The 24,368-nt window shown below is 45.0% G+C and overlaps 1 protein-coding gene and 5 pseudogenes across 1 annotated transcript; 4 read left to right on the top strand and 2 right to left on the bottom strand.

Annotated features, from left to right (window-relative positions):
* LOC142833303 (cyanocobalamin reductase / alkylcobalamin dealkylase-like) overlaps positions 1 to 24,368 on the top strand; it is a 101,245-nt pseudogene that overhangs the window by 32,927 nt on the left and 43,950 nt on the right.
* The window catches only part of LOC142834238 (BUD13 homolog pseudogene), a 65,510-nt pseudogene that overhangs the window by 801 nt on the left and 40,341 nt on the right, over positions 1 to 24,368 (bottom strand).
* On the bottom strand, positions 1,525 to 3,283 carry LOC142833384 (parafibromin pseudogene; annotated as a pseudogene).
* LOC142833385 (pleiotropic regulator 1 pseudogene) lies at positions 6,261 to 7,834 on the top strand (annotated as a pseudogene).
* LOC142834241 (transcription initiation factor TFIID subunit 7-like) lies at positions 12,778 to 13,945 on the top strand. Its single transcript, XM_075946534.1, has one exon. The coding sequence runs from the start codon at positions 12,911 to 12,913 to the stop codon at positions 13,943 to 13,945; it is 1,035 nt and encodes a 344-aa protein (XP_075802649.1). The 5' UTR covers positions 12,778 to 12,910.
* On the top strand, positions 15,211 to 15,552 carry LOC142834240 (elongin-B pseudogene; annotated as a pseudogene).

The following is a 24,368-nucleotide window of genomic DNA, read 5'->3' as shown; positions in this document are numbered from 1 at the left end:
CCAGGCTGGCCTCAAACTCACAGAGATCCGCCTGCCCCTGCCTCCCGAGTGCTGGGATTAAAGGCGTGCACCATCACCACCCGGCTACCAGCCCAGTTTTTGCTCCAGAATACATGCGTGCAGTCTTCCTCCCGGGACGGGGACTCCTTCGAGGAGGAGAGAGATCCGAATCAGAAGATTTGGTCCTCTGTCTTCTCCGGGGTGGAGAGAGGTCAGAATCAGAGCTCCTGCGCCTCTGTCTCCTCCGTGGCAGTGACAGATCTGAGTCAGAATCCTGGGGTCCTGGAGTTTGTGTTTGCCATGGAGGACAAAGGTCTGAATCAGGGGCTTTTTGGCAGACACCTTGAGTATCAAGCTGCCATTTCCGCTGAGAAAGGTCATCAGAGTCCTGCCCACCTTTGCTGACCTTGGAGAGTGACAAGTGAGAGGGTCCCAGTCCCCTCTGAAGTACAGTCTTGCTGGGGGACGCAGCTTTACTACTCTCAGTTCTGGGAAGCTCCAAATCCAGGGAGTCATGACGGGCCCTCCTGAGAGGAGACGGATCTGGGGTGTCATGACGGGCCCTCCTGAGAGGAGATGGATCTGGGGTGTCATGACGGGCCCTCCTGAGAGGCTGTGGGTCTGAAGTGTCAAAAGTCCTCCTATGTGTGGCTGTGTCAGGGGAGTGGTTATGGACCCTTCTGGGGGGTGAGACACCCGAGGAACCAGGATAGCCTCTCTTAGGGGATACACTTGAAGACTTCCTGAGGAGAGAAGCATGTGAGTCATGGCAGACCCTTCTAGGAGGAGATGTGTCGGAGTCATGATGGAATCTCCTTGGGGGAAAGGGATCTGGGGTATAATGATGGGCCCTCCTGGGAGGAGATGGATCTGGGGTGTCATGACAAGCCCTCCTGGGAGGAGATGGATCTGGGGTGTCATGACAGGACCTCCTAGGAGATGTTGGATCTGGTTCATCATGATGGAAATGTCCATCTCCACTGTGGTCTCCCAGGAGCTTCCATTTGGCACTGGAGCGGAAGGCCTCCATCTGCGTTACCTCTTCTGGACGCTCATCCACAAACTCAGCCACCACAGGCAAATCTCCATCCTCATCCTCCTCCTTTTCCGGCTTAGCAGTAGAGATAACTGCCCAGCCCACATCATCATCAACAATCCGCAATCCATTGCCAGTGGTGCCTCCCGGCTTTGGTTCTTTTTTGTACCTCTTCCGAAGGGACTCTGAACCTCCTTCCTGGCAGGCATCTGCCCCAGACAAGTAACGCTTCAGATACTCAGCTTTGGAGAGTGAGTGGTGAGGCTGCCACCATGACAGCAATGAGGGAGAGGCTGACCTACAAATTTTTTTTTTATAACCTGCATTTATTTCAAAAGAAACAAATTTTAAGTAATGCTAATTTAACCAATAGAGAAAAAGCTTCTATCAAAATATACAATTTCCATTACAGACTAGAAGGCTAATATAAAAAAAATAGTTGTAAGTCAAAAAAGTTGGCTTGTATGGATGGGATGAAATGCCCCTTTGAAGCACACAGCATCAAACAAGATCTTATAAAAGACTGCTCTGTGGTCTTCTTCATTTGTAAGTTCTTGATGAATTCATAAAGCTTGGGTTTCAGTCTGTAGATCAAGCTATATCCATGCTTCTTAAACCAAGTTTTCAGAAAAGGAGGAATCAAATGATTCAGAATCTCAAGTGGGATTTATGCTTTACCATGTATCTATCCAATGTTTCCCAGAAACGTAAGAAAACTGGTCGATCCAAATGACGCTTATAATAGCTGAGTTCTAATACTGTTACATCCCATTTTTGAACATTTGTATCTAGACGAACTTCATCATACTTGAGGTGGAAGGCTTTAATTTTAGCAAATATGTCAACTGGTGATCCATCGGGTAGAAGCCATGGCCAACTTTTGAACTGCCAAGCAGGACCTTGAACAAAAACAGCTACAACCCGATCCCAGTCTTGAGGCATAAGTTTCAGGGGCTGGTCTACTATTCTATAAGGTACCGTGACACTAATTGCTGTGCCCCCTGGTTGCATCTGATCTTTTCTTCTCTGTATTAGTGTTTCATTTTCTCGTTGACAACCTTGTTTCTTCTTTTCATCTGATGGGACAAACTTTAGATCCTGTAGAAGGTCTTTTGCATTAAGCATGGTTATTAAAGAAGTGGTAGCTGCAGGGATAATAATAATGGGTGTTCGTGATCCTTTCTTCTGATTTGGGGGCGGTCTTGCTTGAGAAACTGGTCTAGGTACAGGCCGGGCTGCAGGAGTTTGAGTCTTAAGGGCTGATGCACCTTTCGTTACAGATTTCAGTGTCATGCCATGGTATGTGCCCATAGTATCAATCTTAAAGCCTTCCGTTTCTTCTTTGCCTTTGAATCTCTCCTGGTCATATCTGTTGTAGGCCGCTGGGATAGACTGCTTTGTACGCAAAGTAGGATCCACAGGGGCTGTATTTGGAGCAGGCCGCTGTTCAGGGGCACGCCCTTCTTCTCTGGCTTTTACAGATTGAAGAATTGCAAAAATGTTCTTGGAAAAAGTTTTTCCTGTGCTTTGTAAGATAGTTGCTCTTGTTCTCCACACTCTCTCTCTGCTGACAATATCTCTGGTCACATCTACCTCAGCAGCCACAAAACTCCTCTGTTTAAGGGCAGTTATATCACCATCTAGATCAGTCTTGATAGTAGATCTTTTCTTAGCCATAATTTTGGCTTTGATTGCAGCAATTTTTTCCACTGACATGGCTTCAGACAAAGACCTAATCTGTTCAGTCTGTACAATCCCTTCTTTATGGCCTTCCAAACGAGCTGCCAATCTCTCTTTATCAAGACGCACACACTCTTCATCCTCAATTCGTGGTTTCTTTGCTTCTGCTAAAACTTCATCTGCAGCTCTTTTGACTTGAGTGGACCGCTGAAGACCTATTTCCAAGGGTGCACTCCTATCGATGCTGGCTGATGTTGATGCTTCCCCATTGAGATATCCAAGTAGATCTTTTCGGTCAGGTCTTCTAACCACAGGAATATTTTCAGTAACTGCACGTCGGACATAAACAGGATGAGAAAGGTGTACATTATTAAGTAGAAATAAGATAGAATCCAATGTGTAGTATTCTCTGGGTTGGCCTTCCTTTCCAGTCCCCCAAACGACATAGTTGGTCTTCACGTTCTTGGGCCAGGAGAAGAACTCCCCGAAGATGACTTCGTCTCCCTTGACCACGATCTCCTTCTTCTGGATGTTGTACTGTCGCAGGACGCTGAGCACGTCCGCCATCTTCGCCCCCCTTCGCTGCCGCTGCGGGCCCGGGGCACCACCTTTACTGTCGCGCACCGCTGCCGCTTCTCTCCTTTGCTTCAGCCTCTGCCTCAGCCGCAGCTGCCGCGAACCAACAGCCGCCCTCGTCTACGACAGCAGCACGGGCAGGAGCCACTGACCTGCAAATTTTTAAAAGTTCAATATAGTGCAGTGCAAATAATACAAGACCCTGTCTCAAAAAGAATAAATTGAATTTTAAAATAAAATCATTATTTATGATGAGATTCTCATGTCTCAGGTTTCTTTGGTATTTGACAAATACTTTTTCTGAGTATTGTATTTTCATGCACTCCTAAATATTGTTTTGCTTTTTATATTTTGAGTCAGCGCCTGGTCCATGAAGACCAGGATGCCCTCCAACTCATAGAGATATGCCTGTCTTGGCCTCCTAAATGTTGGGATTAAAGATGTTCACCCCTCAAGCCCAGGCTTAAAACTTTTCTAAATGAAAAATTTCAGTCTTTTTCTTAAGTCTGTTGCTAACATAAGAGTTATTTGCCATGTGTAAGCCAAGAAAACACAAAGCCGTCTGGCGAATAAACAACAAACCAATATGCAAGCCAAGCCTGCAGATTCGCAGACTTTCTGCTGTTCCACTCCAAAGAATATTTCTATCCTACACTAGCGTCGCAAAAGCACTATGGGAACTTTTAAAAGAGTTTAATTACACAAGTCATGGGTTTAAAGTAGAAAAGAATGTATAGGAAACATATTTACTTTATTTAAGAAAAAAGAAAGGCTGGAGATGGTGGCACACACCTTTAATCCCAGCACTCCGGAGGCCGAGGCAGGCGGATCTCTGTGAATTAGATGCCTGCCTGGGCAAGAAAGTGAATTCTAGGATAGCTAGGACTGTTACACAGAGAAATACTGTACCAAAAAACAAACAATAAAAAAAAAGGAAAAAAGGTTTTTGGTGTTGTCTGTTTGTTTTTGAAGATGACTCAATTTCAGAGAAACTGAGAAGCCTGCTGCAACCGTACAGGCTGGGCTGCTAAGGATGAGGAGGTGTAGAGAATCTGGAGTAAGTCTCAATAAGCTGTAGCACAATGAACAAAACACACAGACATTGGGGTTCAACATGACGACCAGAAAAGCAAAGCAGCTAGCCACTACCACATACCTCTCCTTCAGTCCGAGTATGGTGGCGATCCTGCCTCCAGCAATCCTCAGAATGAGACTGGCTGAGAGCTGTCTCCTCCTGTCTTATATTCCTCTCTAGGGCGGGGACTAAAGGCGTGTCCCACTCCCGCCCAGTTTCTATGACCAACTAGACTGGCTACTTGGATTAAAGGTGTGTGATGCCACTGTCTGGTCGGTGAGGATGACCAGGGTGTTTGTTTTACACTCTGATCTTCAGGCAAGCTTGATTTACTAATATATAAATGAAATATCATTAAATTAAGCAGTCTGACAGTGTGACTACCTAGATCTAGTGCCCACCAGGGTACCACACGCTCCTCTGCGATCTCATCAATACTGCCTCAGACCAACATCTGAACCCATTTACTCACCATAAAAGGGGAAATCATTGCTTTCCAAGTTCACCTGAACATGGAGTCAAATGTGTATCTATAAATGTCAGAAATCAGAGGCAGAGGTCACAGGAAGCAGTTAGGTGAGAAGGAAATGTCCAGCAGATTCGATCTCATGGGGGTGAAGACACGTAGAAAACACACCAGGGAGAGCCAAGCCACTTTATTTTAAATTAGCTGAGGAGCAGGAATGGCTGGAGAGGGAGATGCCTCGGGAAAGAGGGCACATAGCAGAGGGGATGAGAAGACTGCCTCGGGTGGACGCTTCATTTAGCTCATCCTTCTTACAAGTCCTTACAGGTCACTCTGCAAGACCTTGGGGCCCTGTAGGAACAGATCCTCTCGCCCAAGGCTGTGGGCATGGGACCGAGAGCTGCTGGGTTCTAGGCTAAAAAGGGTGTTCTGAAGTTCTGAGAGGAAGTAAAAAGACAAACCAACCATTAGCGAGACTGTGATGTGCATAAAACCAGGCCCTGGATATCCTGGAAAGGACGCGCAGGCCTGGTTTGTATGTGCCCATGCACAGGTGCTTCTCACTGAGGACCTGTTTCTGTCCCCAACTGCAATGAATGATGTAATGGCGAATGTAGTGGTACCTGTCAAGGACCTAGCTCTTGTAGACCAGGCTGGCCTTAAACTCACAGAGATCCACTTGACTCTGCCCCCCTCTTGAGTGCTGGTTTCAAAGGCATGCGCCATCACTGCCTGGCCCCACTTACTATCCACAGCTAGGAAACACAAAGTTTTAAGAACATAGTAAGCGGGGCCCCAAGGTCTTGTGGAGTGACCTGTAAGGACTGTAATAAGGATGAGCTAGATGAACCGTCCATCCGAGGCACCCTACTCTTCCTCTGATTTCTGACATTTATACATACACGTTTGACTCCAAGTTCAGGTGAACTTGGAAAGCAATGATTTATTTCCCCGTTGTGGTGAGGAGAATGGGTTCAGATGCTGGTCTGAGGCAGTATTGATGAGATCGCAGAGGAGCCTGTGGTACCCTGGTGGGCACTAGATCTAGGCGGTCACACTGTCAGACTGCTTATTGTAGTGGTATTTCATTTGTGTTTTAGTAAATCAAGCTTGCCTGAAGATCAGAGTGTAAAACAAACACCCTGGTCAACCTCACCGACCAGACAGTAGCATCACACTCCTTTAATCCAAGTAGCCAGACTAGTTTGTCACAGAAACAGGGCGGGAGTGGTACACGCCCTTAATCCCCGCCCTAGAGAGGAATATAAGACAGGAGGAGACAGCTCTCAGCCAGTCTCATTCTGAGGATTCCTGGAGGCAGGATTGCCACCATACTCGGACTAAAAATTTTCATTTTAAAAAAGTTTAAGGTAGATAGTGGCGGCAATTTCTGTGTCGAGTTAGTTGGCTGCTGGAGGAGCGGGCTGAGCCACAGTGACTATGGTGGAGGAGGTCCAGAAGCATTCTGTACACACACTGGTGTTCAGGTCACTAAAGAGGACCCATGACGTGTTTATAGCTGATAATGGAAAGCTTGTGCCATTGGATGAAGACAGTCACATGCGGAAGATGGCAATCAAGCTTCGTAATGAGTATGGTCCTGTCTTGCATATGCCCACTTCTATAGAGAACCTTAAGGAGAAGGAACATCAGAACAAGGCAGAGTCATATCCCCATAAACAGTATCCTGCCAATCAAAAAGAAGATGTTGAATACCTGGTGACAGGTACACATCCATACCCGCCAGGACCTGGTGTTGCCCTGACCACTGACACTAAGGTCCAGAGAATGCCCAGTGAGTCAGCCACACAGTCCTTAGCTGTGGCGCTGCCGAATCAGGCCAGAGCTGATGCAAATCGTACTGGACCTGCTGGGAGTGAGTACCGACACCCAGGAGCTTCTGACCGTTCCCAGCCCACAGCGGTGAACTCTATGATCATGGAGGCCGGCAATACCAAGAACTCTGCATTAATGGCTAAAAAAGCCCGTACAATGCCCAAACCCCAGTGGCACCCACCGTGGAAACTCTATAGGGTTATCAGTGGGCATCTTGGCTGGGTTCGGTGCATTGCTGTGGAGCCTGGCAATCAGTGGTTTGTTACTGGCTCTGCCGACAGAACTATCAAGATTTGGGACTTGGCTAGTGGCAAATTGAAGCTGTCCTTGACTGGGCACATCAGCACGGTGCGTGGTGTGATTGTGAGCACGAGGAGCCCCTACTTGTTCTCTTGTGGAGAAGACAAGCAAGTGAAGTGCTGGGATCTTGAGTATAACAAGGTTATACGGCACTATCATGGCCATCTAAGTGCAGTGTACGGTCTGGATTTGCATCCAACAATCGACGTCCTGGCGACTTGTAGTCGAGATTCAACTGCACGCATCTGGGACGCGAGGACTAAAGCCAGTGTGCACACGTTGTCCGGACACACAAATGCAGTTGCTACCGTGAGATGCCAGGCTGCAGAACCACAGATTATCACCGGGAGTCACGATACCACAATACGATTATGGGATCTGGTGGCTGGAAAGACAAGAGTGACATTGACGAATCATAAGAAGTCTGTCAGGGCTGTGGTCTTGCATCCACGACATTACACATTTGCGTCTGGGTCTCCAGATAACATAAAGCAGTGGAAGTTCCCTGACGGAGGCTTCCTTCAGAATCTCTCCGGTCACAACGCCATCATCAACACGCTGGCAGTCAATGCCGACGGAGTGCTTGTGTCTGGAGCTGACAATGGCACCATGCACCTTTGGGACTGGAGAACTGGCTACAATTTTCAGCGGGTCCATGCTCCTGTCCAGCCTGGGTCTTTGGACAGTGACTCGGGAATATTTGCTTCTGCTTTTGATCAGTCGCAAAGCCGGTTGCTAACAGCAGAAGCTGATAAAACCATCAAAGTTTACAGAGAGGACGAGACCGCCACGGAAGAAACTCACCCAGTCAGCTGGAAACCAGAGATTATCAAGAGGATAATCTGAGTCAATTGGGAGCATGGGGACCTTGGGGGGCAGTTGAAGGGAGGAGGGGAGAGGCAAGGAGGGGAGCAGAGAAAAATGCAGAGCTCAACAAATATCAATAAAAAATTTAAAAAAATAAAAAATAAACGGAGAAATTTATTCTTTTTTATGTGTAGGTGAACATACATGTCTGTGAGAATATGGAACCCAAAGGGTGTTCTTTGGGTGCTGTTTACCTTCAGTTTTTTATCTCTCTCTTTTTGTTTTGTTTGTTTTTGTTTCTCAAGATGGGGGTTCTCTGTGTAACAACCCTAGCTGTCCTGGAACTAGCTCAAACCCACAGAGATCCACCTACCTCTGTCTCCAGAGTGCTGGGATTAAAGGCCTTGTGGTATCACTGCCTGGCCTGTTTGTTTTAAAGGATATATGTGGATGAATGTTTTCCCTGCATATGCACTATGTTGGATCCCTTGGAACTTGGGTTATGAATTGCTGTGAGCCACGCTGGGTGCTGGGAATTGAACCTGTATCAATTACAACAGCAGTAAGTGCTATTGAGCCATTTCTTCAGTCCCTTACTTATTCTTTGAGGCAGGATCTCTTATTGATCCGGAACTTGACATGTGGGTGTGGCTGCAAGCTCTCAGAATCTGCCTCTCCAGAGCTGGTTTAAAAAGCATGGTCTGTCCGGCCTGACTTCTTCTCTAATAGAGGCTCCATGAACCCAATTCATTTCCTCACAAGAGCACTTTGTGGCTGAGCCATCTCCATAGCTCCCACTATTCATACATATAAGGTTTAAGAGCTGCCTCAGGGCTGGAGGTGTAGCTCTTGGTAGAGTGCTTGCCTGGTGTCTGCTTTGCTTCTCCTTTCTGTGTTATCTTGTGATTGAAAGCAACTTGGGGTAAGTGAAGTTAAAACAGCCCAAGACCATCGGCTGCCTAGGAATGGTACAGTGTACAGTGGACTGGGCCCCTCTAAGTCAATGAGCCACCACACCTTATAAAAAAAAATTTACCACAAAATCCCCACAGGCCAACCTTTTTTGTTTTTTGTTTTTTTTTTTTTTTTTTTTTTTGAGACAGGATTTCTCCATAGCTTTAAAGCCTGTCCTGAAGCTAGCTCTTGTTTTTTTTTTTTACATTTTTTTTTTACATTTTTTTGTATTGAGAAAAGGAAAAATAAAGAAAAAAGTTTCTGCCTCCTCCCAGCCTCCCATTTCCCTCCCCCTCCTCCGAGCCTTTTCCCCTTCCCCCCACTCCTCTCCCCCTCCCTTTCCAGTCCAAAGAGCAGTTAGGGTTCCCTGCCCTGTCGAAGTCCAAGGTCCTCCCCCCTCCACCCATGTCTAGGAAGGTGAACATCCAAACTGGCTAGGCTCCCACAAAGCAAGAACATGTAGTAGGATCAAAACCCCGCGCCATTGTCCTTGGCAAAAAGCATGGGATAAAACCAGAATCTCTGAACATGGCAAACAATGGAGCTAGCTCTTGTAGAACAGGCTCGCCTCGAACTCACAGGGATCCGATGGCCTCTGCTCCCGAGTGCTGGGATTAAAGGCATGCACCACCACCGCCCAGCAATGATGGAGGAAGGTCATTGATTAAAAAATAAAGAAACTGCTTGGCTGACCCTCATAGGTTAAAACATAGGTGGGAGGAGTAAACAGAACAGAATGCTGGGAAGAAGAGGAAGTGAGCTCAGAGGCCATGCTCCCCTCTCCCAGGCAGACACCATGGAGCAAGCTGCCAGGTCAGACATGCTGAATCTTTCCCGGTAAGACTGATGCTACACAGATTATTAGAGATGGGTTTATCGGGATAAGAGAATTAGCCTGTAAGGGCTAGAGTTAATGGGCCAAGCAGTGTTTAAAAGAATACAGTTTGTGTGTTGTTATTTCGGGTAAAGCTAGCCAGTGGCGGGAGGTGGGTGGCGGAATGCAGCCCTGCAGCTCCCACAACACAGCAAGGCCCATCTGATTTAGGCAATCCCACAGTTGTGGTTTCCTATCCCAGGTGACAATAGTTTACTGTTAAGTTGACAGAAATTATTACTGTGTATATATGAATGCACCTATGGGACTCAGAGGCCAGTTTCATGGATTTTCCTCTCTCTCCTTTACATGGGTCCGAGATATCAAACTCAGGTTGGTAGCTGGTGTGGCACACAGTGCCTTTACCCCCACCTCACTGTCCTGTCCTCATCTTGACCACCTACTCAGAAACATTCTAAGGTATAAGGGAGGGCTCCCTTGACCTGTGACCTTGGATTACTTGGCCTTTGGATTTTCCAGCGACAGCCAGGAAACACAAAGTTTTAAGAAGACAGTAAGCGAGGCCAGGCGGTGGTGGCACATGGCTTTGAAACAAGCACTCAAGAGGGGGGCAGAAGTAGGAGGATCTCTGTGAGTTTAAGGAGAGCCTGGTCTACAAGAGCTAGTTCCAGGACAGGTTCCACTACATTCCTCATTACATCACTCATTGCAGTAGGGGACAGAAACAGGTCGCCAGGCCTAGCGATGGTGGCACACGCCTTTAATCCCAGCACTCGGGAGGCAGAGGCAGGCGGATCTCTGTGAGTTCGAGACCAGCCTGGTCTACAGAGCTAGTTCCAGGACAGGCTCCAAAGCCACAGAGAAACCCTGTCTTGAAAAACCAAAAAAAAAAAAAAAGAAAGAAAAAGAAAAGAAAAAGGTCGTCAGTGAGAAGCACCTGTGCATGGGCACATACAAACCAGGCCTGTGCATCCTTCCAGGATGTCCAGGGCCTGGTTTTATGCACATCACAGTCTCGCTAATGGTTGGTTTGTCATTTTACTTCCTCTCAGAACTTCGGAACACCCTTTCTAGCCTGGAACCCAGCAGCTCTCAGTCTCATGACCACAACCTTGGGCAAGAGGATCTGTTCCTTGTGTGGAGTGAACTATAAGGACTTTAAGAAGGCTGATCTAAACCAAGTGTCCACCCGAGGAAGTCTTCTCATCCCCTCTGGTATGTGCCCTCTTTCCCGAGGCATCTCCCTGTCCAGCCATTCCTGCTCCTCAGCTAATTTAAAATAAAGTGACTTGGCTCTCCCTGGCGTGTTTTCTACGTGTCTTCACCCCCATGAGATCGAATCTGCTGGACATTTCCTTCTCACCTCACTGCTTCCTGTGACCTCTGCCTCTGATTTCTGACATTTATAGATACTCGTTTGACTCCAAGTTCAGGTGAACTTGGAAAGCAATGATTTCCTGTGTTCCGGTGAGTAAATGGGTTCAGATGTTGGTCTGAGGCAGTATTGATGAGATCGCAGAGGAGCCTGTGGTACCCTGGTGGGCACTAGATCTAGGCGGTCACACCGTCAGACTGCTTATTGTAGTGGTATTTCATTTGTATTTTAGTAAATCAAGCTTGCCTGAAGATCAGAGTGTAAAACAAACACCCTGGTCAACCTCACCGACCAGACAGTAGCATCACACACCTTTAATCCAAGTAGCCAGACTAGTTTGTCATAGAAACAGGGCGGGAGTGGTACACGCCCTTAATCCCCGCCCTAGAGAGGTATATAAGACAGGAGGAGACAGCTCTCAGCCAGTCTCATTCTGAGGATTGCTGGAGGCAGGATCGCCACCATACTCGGACTGAAGGAGAGGTATGTGGTAGTGTCTGGCTGGTTTGCTTTTCTGGTCTTCAGGTTGAACCCCAATATCTGTGTCTGTGTTTTTGTTAATTGTGCTACAGCTTATTGAGACTTACTCCAGATTCTCTACACCTCCTCACCCATAGAAGCCCAGCCTATATGGTTGCAGCAGGCTTATCAATTTCTCTGAAATTGAGTCATCTTCAAAAACAGAGACAACCCAAAACCTCCCTATTTATCTTTGTTTTATTTTCATTTTTTGTTTTTTTGAGACAGTATTTCTCTGCGTGACAGCCCTAGCTATCCCAGAACTCCCTTTGTAGACCAGGTCGGCATCAAATTCACAGAGATCTTCCTGCCTCTGCCTCTGGAGTACTGGAATTAAATGTGTGTGCCACCACCACCCGGCCCTCCTTTTATTCTTATATAAGGTCTTATGTAACTCAGGATGCCCTCAAATTCACTATGTAACCGAGGATTCCTTGAATTTGTGATCCTCCTGCCTCCACGTCCCGGGTTCTGGGATTACAGGTTGTGTGCCACCACCTCTGATGGTATCAAGGGTTGAACCTAGGACTTTGTAAGTACTATGTAAACACTACTACCTGGGCCATAACCAGGCCCCAAAATGCATGGTTGTTTTTGTTTGTATTTCGGGACAGGGTTTCTCTGTGTCCTAGCTGTCCTGGAAGTAGCTCTTGTAGACTAGGCTGGCGTCTGCCTCCTGAGTGCTGGGATTAAAGGCGTGTGCCACCACTGCCTGGCCAACATGCTTGTTTTTCTATCATATCTTTTGGTAAATGTAAGTTATTTTTGTGGTCTGTTCCTATAAAAACTTAAATTTTGAGGGGTACTATAACTATCGAAAGGTAATATTCCTGAGCTGGAGAGATGGTTCAGTCGTTAAGAGCACTGATTGCTCTTGTAGAAGACCTGGGTTCAGTTCCCAGCACCTGCATGACAGTTCACAACCATCTGCTTCCATGGGATACGATTCTCCCTTCTGGCATCTATGGCACCAGGCCCTCATGTGGTGCCCATACATACATGTAGGCAAATGACTCATGAATTAAAAATAAATGCACACTTTTATAAAGGTGATATTCCATACATGAGACCAAGACAAATAATCGAGAGACAGAAAACATTTTAGTCTCACACATTTCAAATAGTATACATTGTCATTTTAAAATAAATCATTTTTGCTCTTTCTCGCTTGTTTTCTGTGTAGGTCGGTGGCAAAAGGAGGCGGTTAGCTCTGGAGTCAGCTGCTTCGAGCGGAGGCCAGTGAGATTTCCAGCCAAAGGACCTGAGCCCTTTCATCGGTGGCGCGCAGGTCGGTGTGCTGAGGCCCAGAGCCCGGAGAGACCAAAAGGAGGACGCGCCGCTCCCCGCCGCTTTGCTCTGGCCGCGGGAAGCTGTACCTCGCCCGCAGACTGAGCTGAACTCTTTTAGTGCAGCAAGCATCTGTTGGAGGAGTAACTCCCAAGGAATCAAAGATGAGTAAGAGCAAAGACGATGCGCCTCATGAACTGGAGAGCCAGTTTATCTTACGATTGCCCCCAGAATATGCCTCAACTGTGAGGAGGGCGGTGCAGTCTGGACACGTCGACCTGAAGGACAGACTGACCATTGAGTTACACCCTGACGGGCGGCATGGAATCGTCAGGGTGGATCGAGTGCCCTTGGCCGCCAAATTGGTAGATTTGCCTTGTGTTATGGAAAGCTTGAAAACCATCGACAAAAAAACCTTTTACAAGACAGCAGATATCTGTCAGATGCTTGTATCCACAGTAGATGGTGACCTATACCCTCCTGTGGAGGAGCCGGTTGCCGCCGCTGATCCCAAAGCAAGCAAGGAAAAAGATAAGGACAAAGAGAAAAAGTTTCTTTGGAACCATGGAATCACTCTGCCTCTAAAAAATGTCAGAAAGAGAAGGTTCCGGAAGACAGCAAAGAAGAAGTGTATTGAGTCTCCTGATGTGGAAAAAGAAGTGAAGCGGTTGCTGAGCACCGATGCTAAAGCTGTCAGCACTCGTTGGGAGATAATTGCTGAAGATGAAACAAAGGAGACCGAAAATCAAGGCCTCGATATCTCCTCTCCAGGAATGTCTGGCCACAGGCAGGGCCATGACTCACTAGAACTCGATGAGCTTCGAGAGATATTCAATGACCTCAGCAGCAGCAGTGAAGATGAGGAAGATGTCAACATCATTGACACCGAGGAAGATCTGGAGAGGCAGCTACAAGACAAGCTCAATGAGTCAGATGAACAGCACCAAGAAAATGAAGGAACCAACCGGTTGGTTATGGGAATTCAGAAACAGATTGATAACATGAAAGGCAAGCTCCAGGAGACCCAAGACAGGGCAAAGCGCCAGGAGGATCTCATCATGAAAGTAGAAAACTTGGCTCTCAAGAAGAGGTTTCAGGCTGTTCTGGATGAACTCAAACAAAAAGAACACAGGGAGAAGGAGCAGCTTAGTTCTTTGCAGAGAGAACTAGAATTACTCCTAGAGAAGGGAGAATGTTGATTTCTGTTCTTTGACTGGTCAGCTGGAGAAAATTTTTATTTTTATAAAATGATCTCAGAATTATTCTCTATAGTGTTAGGAGTTTTGTTGAATTTTGTTGGCTGTTTTTAGAAATGTTACCAAGGTTTGCATTCTTTAGGAAGTATGGTTACATGGGCAGGTGTAGGTTTAAGATAAGTGAACAGTTGAACTTTAATTGTTCACCATAAGACATGATTACATTTGTCTCTTTTCCAGAAGTTTTTATTTCTATTCTGTGATGCTAAGATCAGTAAGAAGCTAGCCTATGGGCAGTGAAGTTATTTTTATTTTTTTAATGTATGTATACAGTAACTATGTTATTAGCTACCCAGCAAGTTTCCATGTATAGAAATGTAAGTTTTTGCACAAGTTTTTTTTGCACAATAAAAGCTACCTGTTTTTGCATTATAAAAAAGATAAAAAACAAAAAAATTATTTTCAGATTTAAAATCTGAAGGGTGGCAGCTGGGCATGGTGGCACATGTCTATACACAGAGGCCGGCAGATTTCTGTGAGATCAAGATCAACCTGGTCTATTGTAATTGTAAAAATAAAACGCTGCACAGTTCCATGAGGTAGGCAGAGTGTCCCAGGCAGGGAGCCACACAACAGGTGAGAGACTATGGAAGATAACCAGGTCCCAGAGGAGCTATGGCGGGTGAGAGACACACATGCAAGAGTGATGTTGGATATTTGTTTAGTGGATTATGAAAGGGAAGGGGACAGGGAGAGGGAGGGAGTAGGGGAACGAAGAGAAAGAGGCAGAGAGAAAGAAACAGAGAGAGGATGTAGGGGGAAGTGGAGGGGAGAAGGAGGAGAAACTACCTCTTAGGGAGGGAGGAATGGGAGAGCTTGCAGGCAGGAGGCAGAAGGAAGATCCTCCAGCCTCTGTAGACTTGGGAGAGTGGGGCTTGTCTCTTGAAGGGACAGGACAGACATTACATTTACAAAGGGAGTTCCAGGTCAACCAGGACAGTTAAACAGAGAAACCCTGTCTTGAAAAAAAACCAACAACAAAAGCTCAGTGTATGGAAGGATTGTACTCCAAGTTTTCTTCTCACCTCCACATTGTCACTATGGCTCAAGTACCTGATTCCTCTAACTAATAAATGCATGTTTTAATACAAAACAACCTTTCTTAAATCCAACCCAGGGTGAGTTTTATTTAATTTGATATTTTAAAAAAAGGATCTCGGGACTGAGTGTGGCTGTGCCGGCGTGTGGAGCCAGAAGCAGCCTCTGGGATGGATGTGTTTCTTATTAGCTGGTGCCACAAGGCCACCATCTTCATGGATGCCAAGGAGTCGAGTATCGTATTCGATCTGAAGTGCATCGTTGAGAGCATCCCTAAGCGGCCACCAGATGAGCAGCGGCTGTACAAGGACGACCAGCTCCTTGATGATGGGAAAACTCTGGGCGAGTGTGGCTTCACTAGCCTGACAGCAGGACCACAGGCCCTAGCCACAGTGGACCTGGCCTTCTGAGAGGACGATGCCTTCGAAGCCCTGCACATTGAGCCCTTCTCCATCCCTCCAGAGCATCCATATGCGATGAAGCCACAGGATTCTGGAGACAGTGACGAATAACAAGCTCTGTAGTGAAGGTCCCAGAGACTCATTCCCTTAATAAAGATTTGGCTGTCAAAAAGAAAAAAACAAAAAACAGGATCTCATTATGTGTACTTGGCTGTCTTGGAACTCACAATGTAGATCAGGCTGGTCTCAAAACGCAAGTGGATCTCTTCCTGCCTCTGTCTCTTGAGTGCTGGATTAAAGATACATGTGACTGAGCCTGGCAACTTCAAGTATCTCATTTATTATTTTGTGTGCATCTATGTGTGTGGTAGCGTGTGTGTCAAGGCTGCTCTTAGGTAGAGGTCAGAGAACAGCTTGCAGGAGTTGGTTTTCTCCTACCACCCTGTAAAAAAAAAAAAAAGAGGTGGGATTTGACCCAGGGGTGGTGGCCTATGCCTTTAATCCCAGCACTCTGGGATTAAAGCATTAGAATTTCTGAGTTCAAGGTAAGACTGGTCTGGTCTACAAAGATAGTTCCAAGACAGATAGGACTGATAAACAGAGAAACCTTGTCTGGAAAAAAAAATGGGATTCAGGTTGTCAGCAGGTGCCATTACTCCCTCTGCTGAGTCTATCACAGACCTTTGTGTTAGGTAGGGTTGTTGCTTATTCATGCCTTCACTGCCTTTTATAGATAGTAAACATTTGTCAGAAAGCCAGGTGTGGTGGATTCATGCCTTTATCCCAGCACTTGGGAGGCAGAGACAGGTTTCTGATTTCAAGGCCAGCCTGGTGTATGGAGCAAGTTCCAGGACAGCCAGGGCTACACAGAGAAACCCTTTCTTGAAACAAACAAAAAACCCAAGAACCAAACCAAAACAACAGTAAAAAGAGACGGAGGAACTGAAGAGAAGGGTCAGTAGTTAGAACACTTACTGCTCTTACAGAGGACCCGACCTTGACTCACAGCACCCAGGGATTGCAGCACACAACTGCCTGTAACTGTGGATCCAGGGGAATTTATGCCTACACTCACGTGCACAGACATGTGCACATACAACTTCATACATGGACATGTACACACTATACCTTCACAAAGGTACATACATGTCATTCATACATATATAGTAATAATTAAAAATGTAGTTGATCATGGCTGGCCATGAGAACAGAAGCCACAGTCTGGGCCTTTTCCTTTTTTAGAATTTCTTTTTGCTTTTTTTGGATTTTTCGAGACAGGGTTTCTCCGTAGCTTTTTGGTTCCTGTCCTGGAACCAAACTAGCTCTTGTAGACCAGGCTGGCCTCGAACTCACAGATATCCGCCTGCCTCTGCCTCCCGATTGCTGGGATTAAAGGCGTGTGCCACCACCGCCCGGCTCTTTTTCAGAATTTCTAAAATGTATTAATGGAGTCCTTACTCACATGGAGGGGCTGTAAGTTCTCCCATTCATGTTAGCTGCCTGGTGACTAATGCTACTTTAGCATATAAGAGGGTTTCAAAACTAAATACGTTTCCTAAACATTCTTTTCTACATTACACCTATGATTTGTGTAAGTTAAACTCTTTAAAAAGTTTCCATAGTGCTTTTGTGATGTTAGTGTGGGATAGAAATACTTTTATTGGGGAGGGGGGTTTCAAGACAGGGTTTCTCTGTAGCTGTTGGTGCCTATCTTGGAACTAGCTCTTGTAGACCAGGCTGGCCTCGAACTCCCAGAGATCCACCCGCCTCTGCGTCCTGAGTGCTGGGATTAAAGGTGTGCGGCACCACCGCCTGGCCAGAAATACTCTTTGGACTGAAAACTGGAGTGGAACAGCAGTGTTATGATGTTTTTTAAAATGTGGCAAGATTCCGTGCGGCAGTAGGCAGCAGAAATGTTGTAGGTCCCCAAATGGTGGTGCAGGCCATGTGGCGGCAGGCAGCAGGCCCTGGGAGCAGCCAGTACCAGGCAGAGATGGCTCACGGTCCCCTAGCAGTGGCTGGCCCAGGCAGGAAGATACATGGCTGGCAGACAGAGACAGAAACATGGATAGACACGACATGTAGAATGAGGTAAATATTTATTCAGGGAGCTACTGAGGGAAAGGCAAAAGGGGAGAAGGGATTTGAGGGGGAAAGAGAGAGAAAGAGGAAAAGAGAGACAGAGAAGGGAGGGAAGCAGAGAGTGGGTAGAGAGGCAGAAGCTAAGATGCCTCTCCTAGAGAAAGACAAAGAGAGTGAGCTCAGGCTGGAAGCTGAAAATCAGCCTGCCTCAGTGGATGGGAGAGGGAGTGGGTGTGGCTTGTGTGAATAACCATAACAAGCAGAATAGACTGAGAATCTGCAGGCTTGGCTTGCGTATTGGTTTGCTGTTTGTTTGCCAGACGGCTTTATGTTTACTTGGCCCACACATGCCAATTAACTCTTATGTTAGCAGTAGACTTAAGAAAAAGATTGAAAACTTTTATTGTTTTAAAAAGTTTTAGGCCAGGTTGTGGGGTGAATACTTTTAATTCTAATATTTAGGAAGGAAAGACGGGGGTATCTCTGTGAGTTGGAGGCCATCCTGTTCTACATAGAGACACCCTGTCTCAAATAATGAAAAAAAAACAAAATTTTAGAGTGTAAGAAAATACAATACTCAGAAAAAGTATTTGTCAGATACCAAAGGAACCTGGCTCCTGAGAATCTCATCATAAATAATGATTTTAAAAATCAATTTATTCTTTTTGAGACAGGGTCTTGTATTATTTGCATTGCACTATAGTGAACTTTTAAAAATTTGTATGTTGGCCCCTCCCCTCGCCACTGCCATGGTGGCAGCTCTGCTGTTCTCCAAGGCTGAGTGAGTTCCTGGAGAGTTACTTGTCTGCCCAGGACCAGCTGCTGCCCTACAGTGGACTGGACCCTTCTAAGTCAACTAGCCTTCCCCCACCCCTCCCAAAAAAAACAATCCCACAAAATCCCCACAGGCCACTCTGATCTAGGCAGTTCCTCTGTTGTGGTTTCCTCTCCCAGGTGACAATAGTTTACTGTCAAGTTGACAGAAGTGAACAGTTTGCATGGTGTGGACAAAGCCCTTGTGTTCTAAGCCTGCTGCCACATAAACGGTGTGGGATACACCTGTAATCCCAGCACCAGAGAAGTGAGGCAAAAGAAAGCATCGGCTGTGCGGAGAGAACTCTACTCTGCACTGCCCAGAACTCCAGCATGGCTAAGATTTCCTGAACAGCTGATTTGATGATCTTACTATTTGGCTCTTGTTCAGTACCCTTGGTGGCTACAGGGTTAGTAAACTCATTGTGACTAAGTGTAGAACACACTGTGAGCAGAACACAGTGCAAGCACGGGGGTCTGAGTCCAGTCCCCAACAACCACCTAAAAATGCCAGGACCAAAGGTGTGTGTTTGTTATCTAAATGCAGGGGAGACAGGTAGATTGCTGGTTAGCAAACCTCAAATAAGCATCAAGGTCAGGGGCATTGTTGTTGCGGGAGGTCCTTCTGCTCCTCCAGCCTATAGCTGCTGAGATACCAGCCCATTAGGGCATGGTCTCTCTCCATTTAAAAAAGCAGCCACTTCCCTCTCCTTGCTCTCTTCACTTCCTGCTTCGCCGGTGACTAGACTCCCTTCCTGGTTGCGCAGAGGGCTATTGTCTGGGACGGTGATCTGTAAGTTTTTTTCCCCTTTATATAAATACCACCCTATTAATCATAATTCCAAACTGCTGTGGCATTGTTTGTGACTTACGCCTTCAGTTGGCACCCAAAGTTTGGTGTTAGGACCTCTCCTTCCCCTGCTCGGCTGCCAGCTGCAAGTTCGGCTTGGTGCAAGCCTCCCTTCCTCAGCCATGGCCTGTGCCTTGCGGCAGCGGCAGAGGCCACGGCCTGTGGCGGCGGCCGCCTTGTGGCGGTGGCCTTGTAGGCGGCGGCCTTGTGGCCTGTGTCTTGTGCGTGGAGCCAGCAGCTTAATATAAATCATCACGCACTGGCTTTTCTTGCTGCAGTTCTTTATATTTTCTCTTTAGACACCTCAGATTGACTTCCAGTCCCCACGAACCCTATCGTCTGCCTCACCACGTGGATTTAGACTCCACAGGCCTGCTTAGTCTCTGCCCGCATGGTTTGCTCTTTTCTGAGTCGTTTTTAAATCTCCCTTGCAAGCACAGTTCTTAAGTGGCGTGAACCAGAGCACACGGTTGCTGAAAGCTGCAACCCCTCAGGGTGACTCTGTCACATGGAGGCATAAGCAGCTTCCAGGTTGCTCTTCTCTACCCCTAGATTCTGGGTTTCTGGTTCCGTCTCTGGAATTGATTTAATTACATTTACTTTGTTGAGAAACTTGCACTTTCCAGTTTTTAACATCTACTAAGGCACTGAAACAGGACCCCAGTTTCATCGCGACTCAGCTACAGCGCCACCTGCTGGATAATAGGTAATATGGCAGTTTTCGTTTCTAACGCAAAGTTTACTGCTTTGTTTTCACTAATACAATGGATTAGTAAATTTATATTTACTAATACAATGGATTACGTCATACAAGGTTTATATGATTATGGGGATAACTTAATTTGCTTGTTACTAGGTTTCAGTTTTCTTTTCCATATTCTATCATTAAGGAAGAATATGGCACTCCTAAGAACGATAGAATCTTTACGTACTAATAATGAACAGAAGAATATGGCACTCTTAAGAATGATAGAATCTTTACAAACTAATAATGAACAGAAGAATATGGCACTCCTAAGAATGATAGAATCTTTACAAACTAATAATGAACAACTAATTGACAGGATTAAAATTATTGAAAATCAGAGGTTATCTGAACAAGTGGATACTATGACAGACAAAACTGACTCCATATCCAAGGGTATTAGAAAGTTACCTGAAAGGGTTCAGGCTGTTGAATTTGACCTTCAGACTTTATCACAAAGTTTTGATAAGGTAACATACAGAATGTACCTCCAAGATGGGAATCTACATGATATAAAAGAAAAGTTTCAGGAGGACATGTTATCTTTGAAGGAAAAAATTAAAGCTTTGTAATCACAGGTGCAGAATGGGGACCAAAAAATTGATACCTCAGTGAAATCACTGGAAATACATACAGGTCAGGAGATTCAGGATTTAAGAGAGACCATGATAAAAAGATTTGAAAAGATTGGAGAAATTATTGCAGCTGGTGAACAGAGTAAGGAGGCACAAGGACAGAATACAATGCCTCCAGCAGCTATTAGAACTGGCTTACCCAGGGTTCTAGTGACATACCTTATACTTCATTCTGACAAAGCGCCAACTTCTAAAGGCTCAAAGGGAGTCAGAGAAGCTAAATGGACGCCAATAGCAATGAATGATCTAAAAGAAATTAAGCAAGCTGTTGTTAATTTTGGCTTGCACAATGCATATGTAAAGGAAATGATAAAGACTTGGGCTTCTAATGCTAGAGCTACCCCCCATGATTTCCATCAGTTAGTGTCTGCAGTTTTAGATAATGGACCTTCCTTGATGTTTGGAATTTATTTCAGAGAAGAATCCAAACATATGGAACAGCAAGGAAGAGCAAAAGGTGTTGAGGTTTCCCAAGATCAAATTCTTGGTGCAGGAGAATATGCTGATCAACAGGTACAAGCTCTTTATGATGATGAAGTACTGTGTCTATGTCACCAAGCAGCTTTAAATGCTTGGAATAGGATACACGATCCAGTAAAAAGGGTTGAATCATATACCAGAATTAGGCAGGGACAGAGAGAACCCTTTATTGACTTTTTGCAAAGATTAATTAAGGCTCTGGACATAGGGGTAACAGACCCAGAAGCTAGACGAATACTTCTTGAATCTCTAGCTTTTGAGAATGCAAACATATAACGCAAAAAGATAATTGGGCCTTTAAAGTCTAGATCAGCACCTATGGATGAATGGATTCAGCATACAATGAATGTTGAGACGTTTAGCTATAATGATGAATCTTGGGTAGGAGAAGCAATTTCCAAAGCAATAAGGAGACATCAAACTGCCATGTTTTTTAATTGTAGTAAATTAGGACATTTGCAAAGGGATTGCAGGCAAAGAATTCCTAGGAATAATATCTCTTCTGGGAATGACAAAAATAGGAGACCTCGGCCTTCAGGTATATGTAGGAGATGTGGTAAAGGCCGGCATTGATCCAACAAATGCAGGTCAACAACAGACAGACAGGGCAATCTGATATCATGGGGAAACTCCTTGGGGGGCCTCTCGCAGGCCCCCAAGCCAACAGTGGCCCAGTCATTCCCAGTCACAGTGGAGAACGTGCCTCACCAAGAAAATTAAAAGCTCCAATTTCTGCTGTAAAAAGTAATACTGGTCTAAATGATGAATTACGCGTGGAGGATGAGTCAAAAAACCCAGTAGGACAGAGTAAACGTATATTTTGGCAGACTTCTATTAATGATCAAAGACCAAAGCTAAGAGTCTGTATAAGTGGCACTTTTATTGAAGGCTTATTAGATACAGGTGCGGATGTAAGTATCATTACCCCAGAATCTTGGCATCCGAATTGGCCTCTTCAAGAGGTAGATGTTCAGTTCCTGGGAATTGGAACCCTATCTCGTGTAAAACAAAGCACAAGATGGGTTGAATGCATAGGGCCCGAAGGGCAAATAGGAAGACTAAGGCCATATATAGCCAATATTGCCATAAATTTATGGTGCCATGACCTGCTATAGCAATGGAATACCCAGATTAACATTCCTGTATTTCCAGGAACTCATAATTCTGGGAAGGATATGATGAGGTATTATGGAAAAAGGTCACCAGCCATTCAGGCTGTACAAGAACATACAGCAAATACCAAACCTTTAGAGGTACCAACAGCCCTACCTTTAAAATGGCTAACTGAGAAGCCAATATGGATCAAACAGTGGCCTGTAGCTGAAGATAAACTACAGGCATTGGAGCAGCTGGTGCAAGAGCAACTAGATGCTCACCATATTGAAGAATCAACCAGCCCTTGGAATTCTCCTGTGTTTGTTGTAAAAAAGAAATCTGGTAAATGGAGAATGGTGACAGATCTAAGAGCTGTCAACAAAGTAATTCAACCTATGGGCCCGCTACAATCTGGAATTACTTTACCTTCTCTTTTACCAAAAGGATGGCCTCTTATAGTTATTGATTTGAAAGATTGTTTTTTCACTATACCGTTACAAGAAAAGGATAGAGAAAAAATTGCCTTCACAGTGCCTACTTATAATAATTCTCAGCCTAATAGGAGATATCAATGGACTATCCTCCCACAGGATATGCTCAATAGTCCTACATTGTGCCAATATTTTGTAAGTAAGCCATTGGAAATAATTCGTAAACAATTCCCCAAGTCCATAATTTATCATTTCATGGATGACATCTTGTTATCTGATTCAAATAAAGATACTTTAAAAAGGATGTTTGAAGAAGTAAAGAAAGTCTTGCCTAGTTGGGGATTACAAGTTGCCCCTGAAAAGATTCAAAGAGGAAATTCTATTAATTACCTAAGTTACAGAATAGGGTTAGAGAAAATTAAAACGCAAAAGGCACAAATTAGGAGACACCGGTTAAAGACTCTTAATGACTTCCAAAGATTGTTAGGAGACATTTCCAGTCTACGACCAGCTGTTGGGATAACACCTGATCTAATAGTTCATTTAAACAAAACCTTAGATGGTGATAAAGATTTGAATAGTCCAAGAAAACTGACAGCTGAAGCAGAAAAGGAACTGACAATGATTGAGGAAAAATTACAGGAGGCACATGTGGATAGGGTGAACCCAAATCTTAGCTGCATCCTAGTCATATTGCCTTCCAGAATTTCTCCTACAGGGATTCTAATGCAGAGGGAAGATATTATTTTAGAGTGGATATTTATACCTAATAAACGAAGTAAAAAATTAAAAACTTATGTGGAAAAAGTCTCTGAATTAATTATAAAAGGTAAGCTGAGACTTCGTCAACTAGCAGGTATAGACCCAGCAGAAATTATAGTGCCTTTTACTACTGAAGAAATAAAAAAGTTATGGGAAGACAATGAACCGTGGCAAAGAGCTTGTGCTAATTTTTTGGGAGAAATTAATAGCAACTATCCCAAAAGTGGTAGACTTAACCTCATAAAAAGAACTTCTTGGATTCTTCCTAGAATTGTACGTGATGTTCCAATAACTGGAGCCCGTACGTTCTATACTGATGCAAATAAATCAGGGAAAGCAGGTTACAAGTCAGATGAATTGAGTAAGGTGGAACAAAGCCCTTATAATTCTGTCCAGAAGGCAGAATTATATGCCATTCTTATGGTGCTAAGGGATTTTAAAGAACCTCTTAATATAGTTACAGATTCACAATATGCAGAAAGAGTTATCTTGCATATTGAAACTGCTGAATTTATACCAGATGACACAGAGTTGACTTCATTGTTTATCCAGGTACAAGACATAATCAGGAACAGGCTTTGTCCGATGTACATAACACACATCCGGTCCCATACAGGTCTGCCTGTTCCTCTATCCCAATGCAACGCTGAGATTGATCAATTACTGATTGGAAGTGTATTGCAGGCCTCAGAATTTCATAAGAAGCATCATGTCAATAGTAAAGGCCTAAAGAAAGAATTTTCCATTACTTGGCAACAAGCTAAGGACATTATAAAGAGATGTCCTACTTGTTCTTTCTATAATCAAACACCGTTGCCTGCAGGGAGTAACCCAAAGGGCACTAAGAGAAATGAAATCTGGCAGATGGATGTGTTCCATTTTATGGAATTTGGTAAATTAAAATATGTACACCACACCATAAACACGTATTCAGGTTTTCAATGGGCTACTGCCATGAGCTCAGAAAAGGCTGATTCAGTAATCACACATTTATTGGAAGTTATGGCCATCATGGCCAAATGCACAAATAAAGA

The sequence above is a fragment of the Microtus pennsylvanicus genome, chromosome 13 (genome assembly GCF_037038515.1).
Source record: "Microtus pennsylvanicus isolate mMicPen1 chromosome 13, mMicPen1.hap1, whole genome shotgun sequence".
Lineage (NCBI taxonomy): Eukaryota > Metazoa > Chordata > Mammalia > Rodentia > Cricetidae > Microtus > Microtus pennsylvanicus.
The sequence above is the reverse complement of the archived record's forward strand: the minus strand, read 5'-3'. Positions and strand labels throughout refer to the sequence as shown.

Coding starts and splice junctions, on each gene's coding strand:
- LOC142834241 (XM_075946534.1), top strand. CDS start 12,911: ATGAGTAAGAGCAAAGACGATGCGCCTCATGAACTGGAGAGCCAGTTT.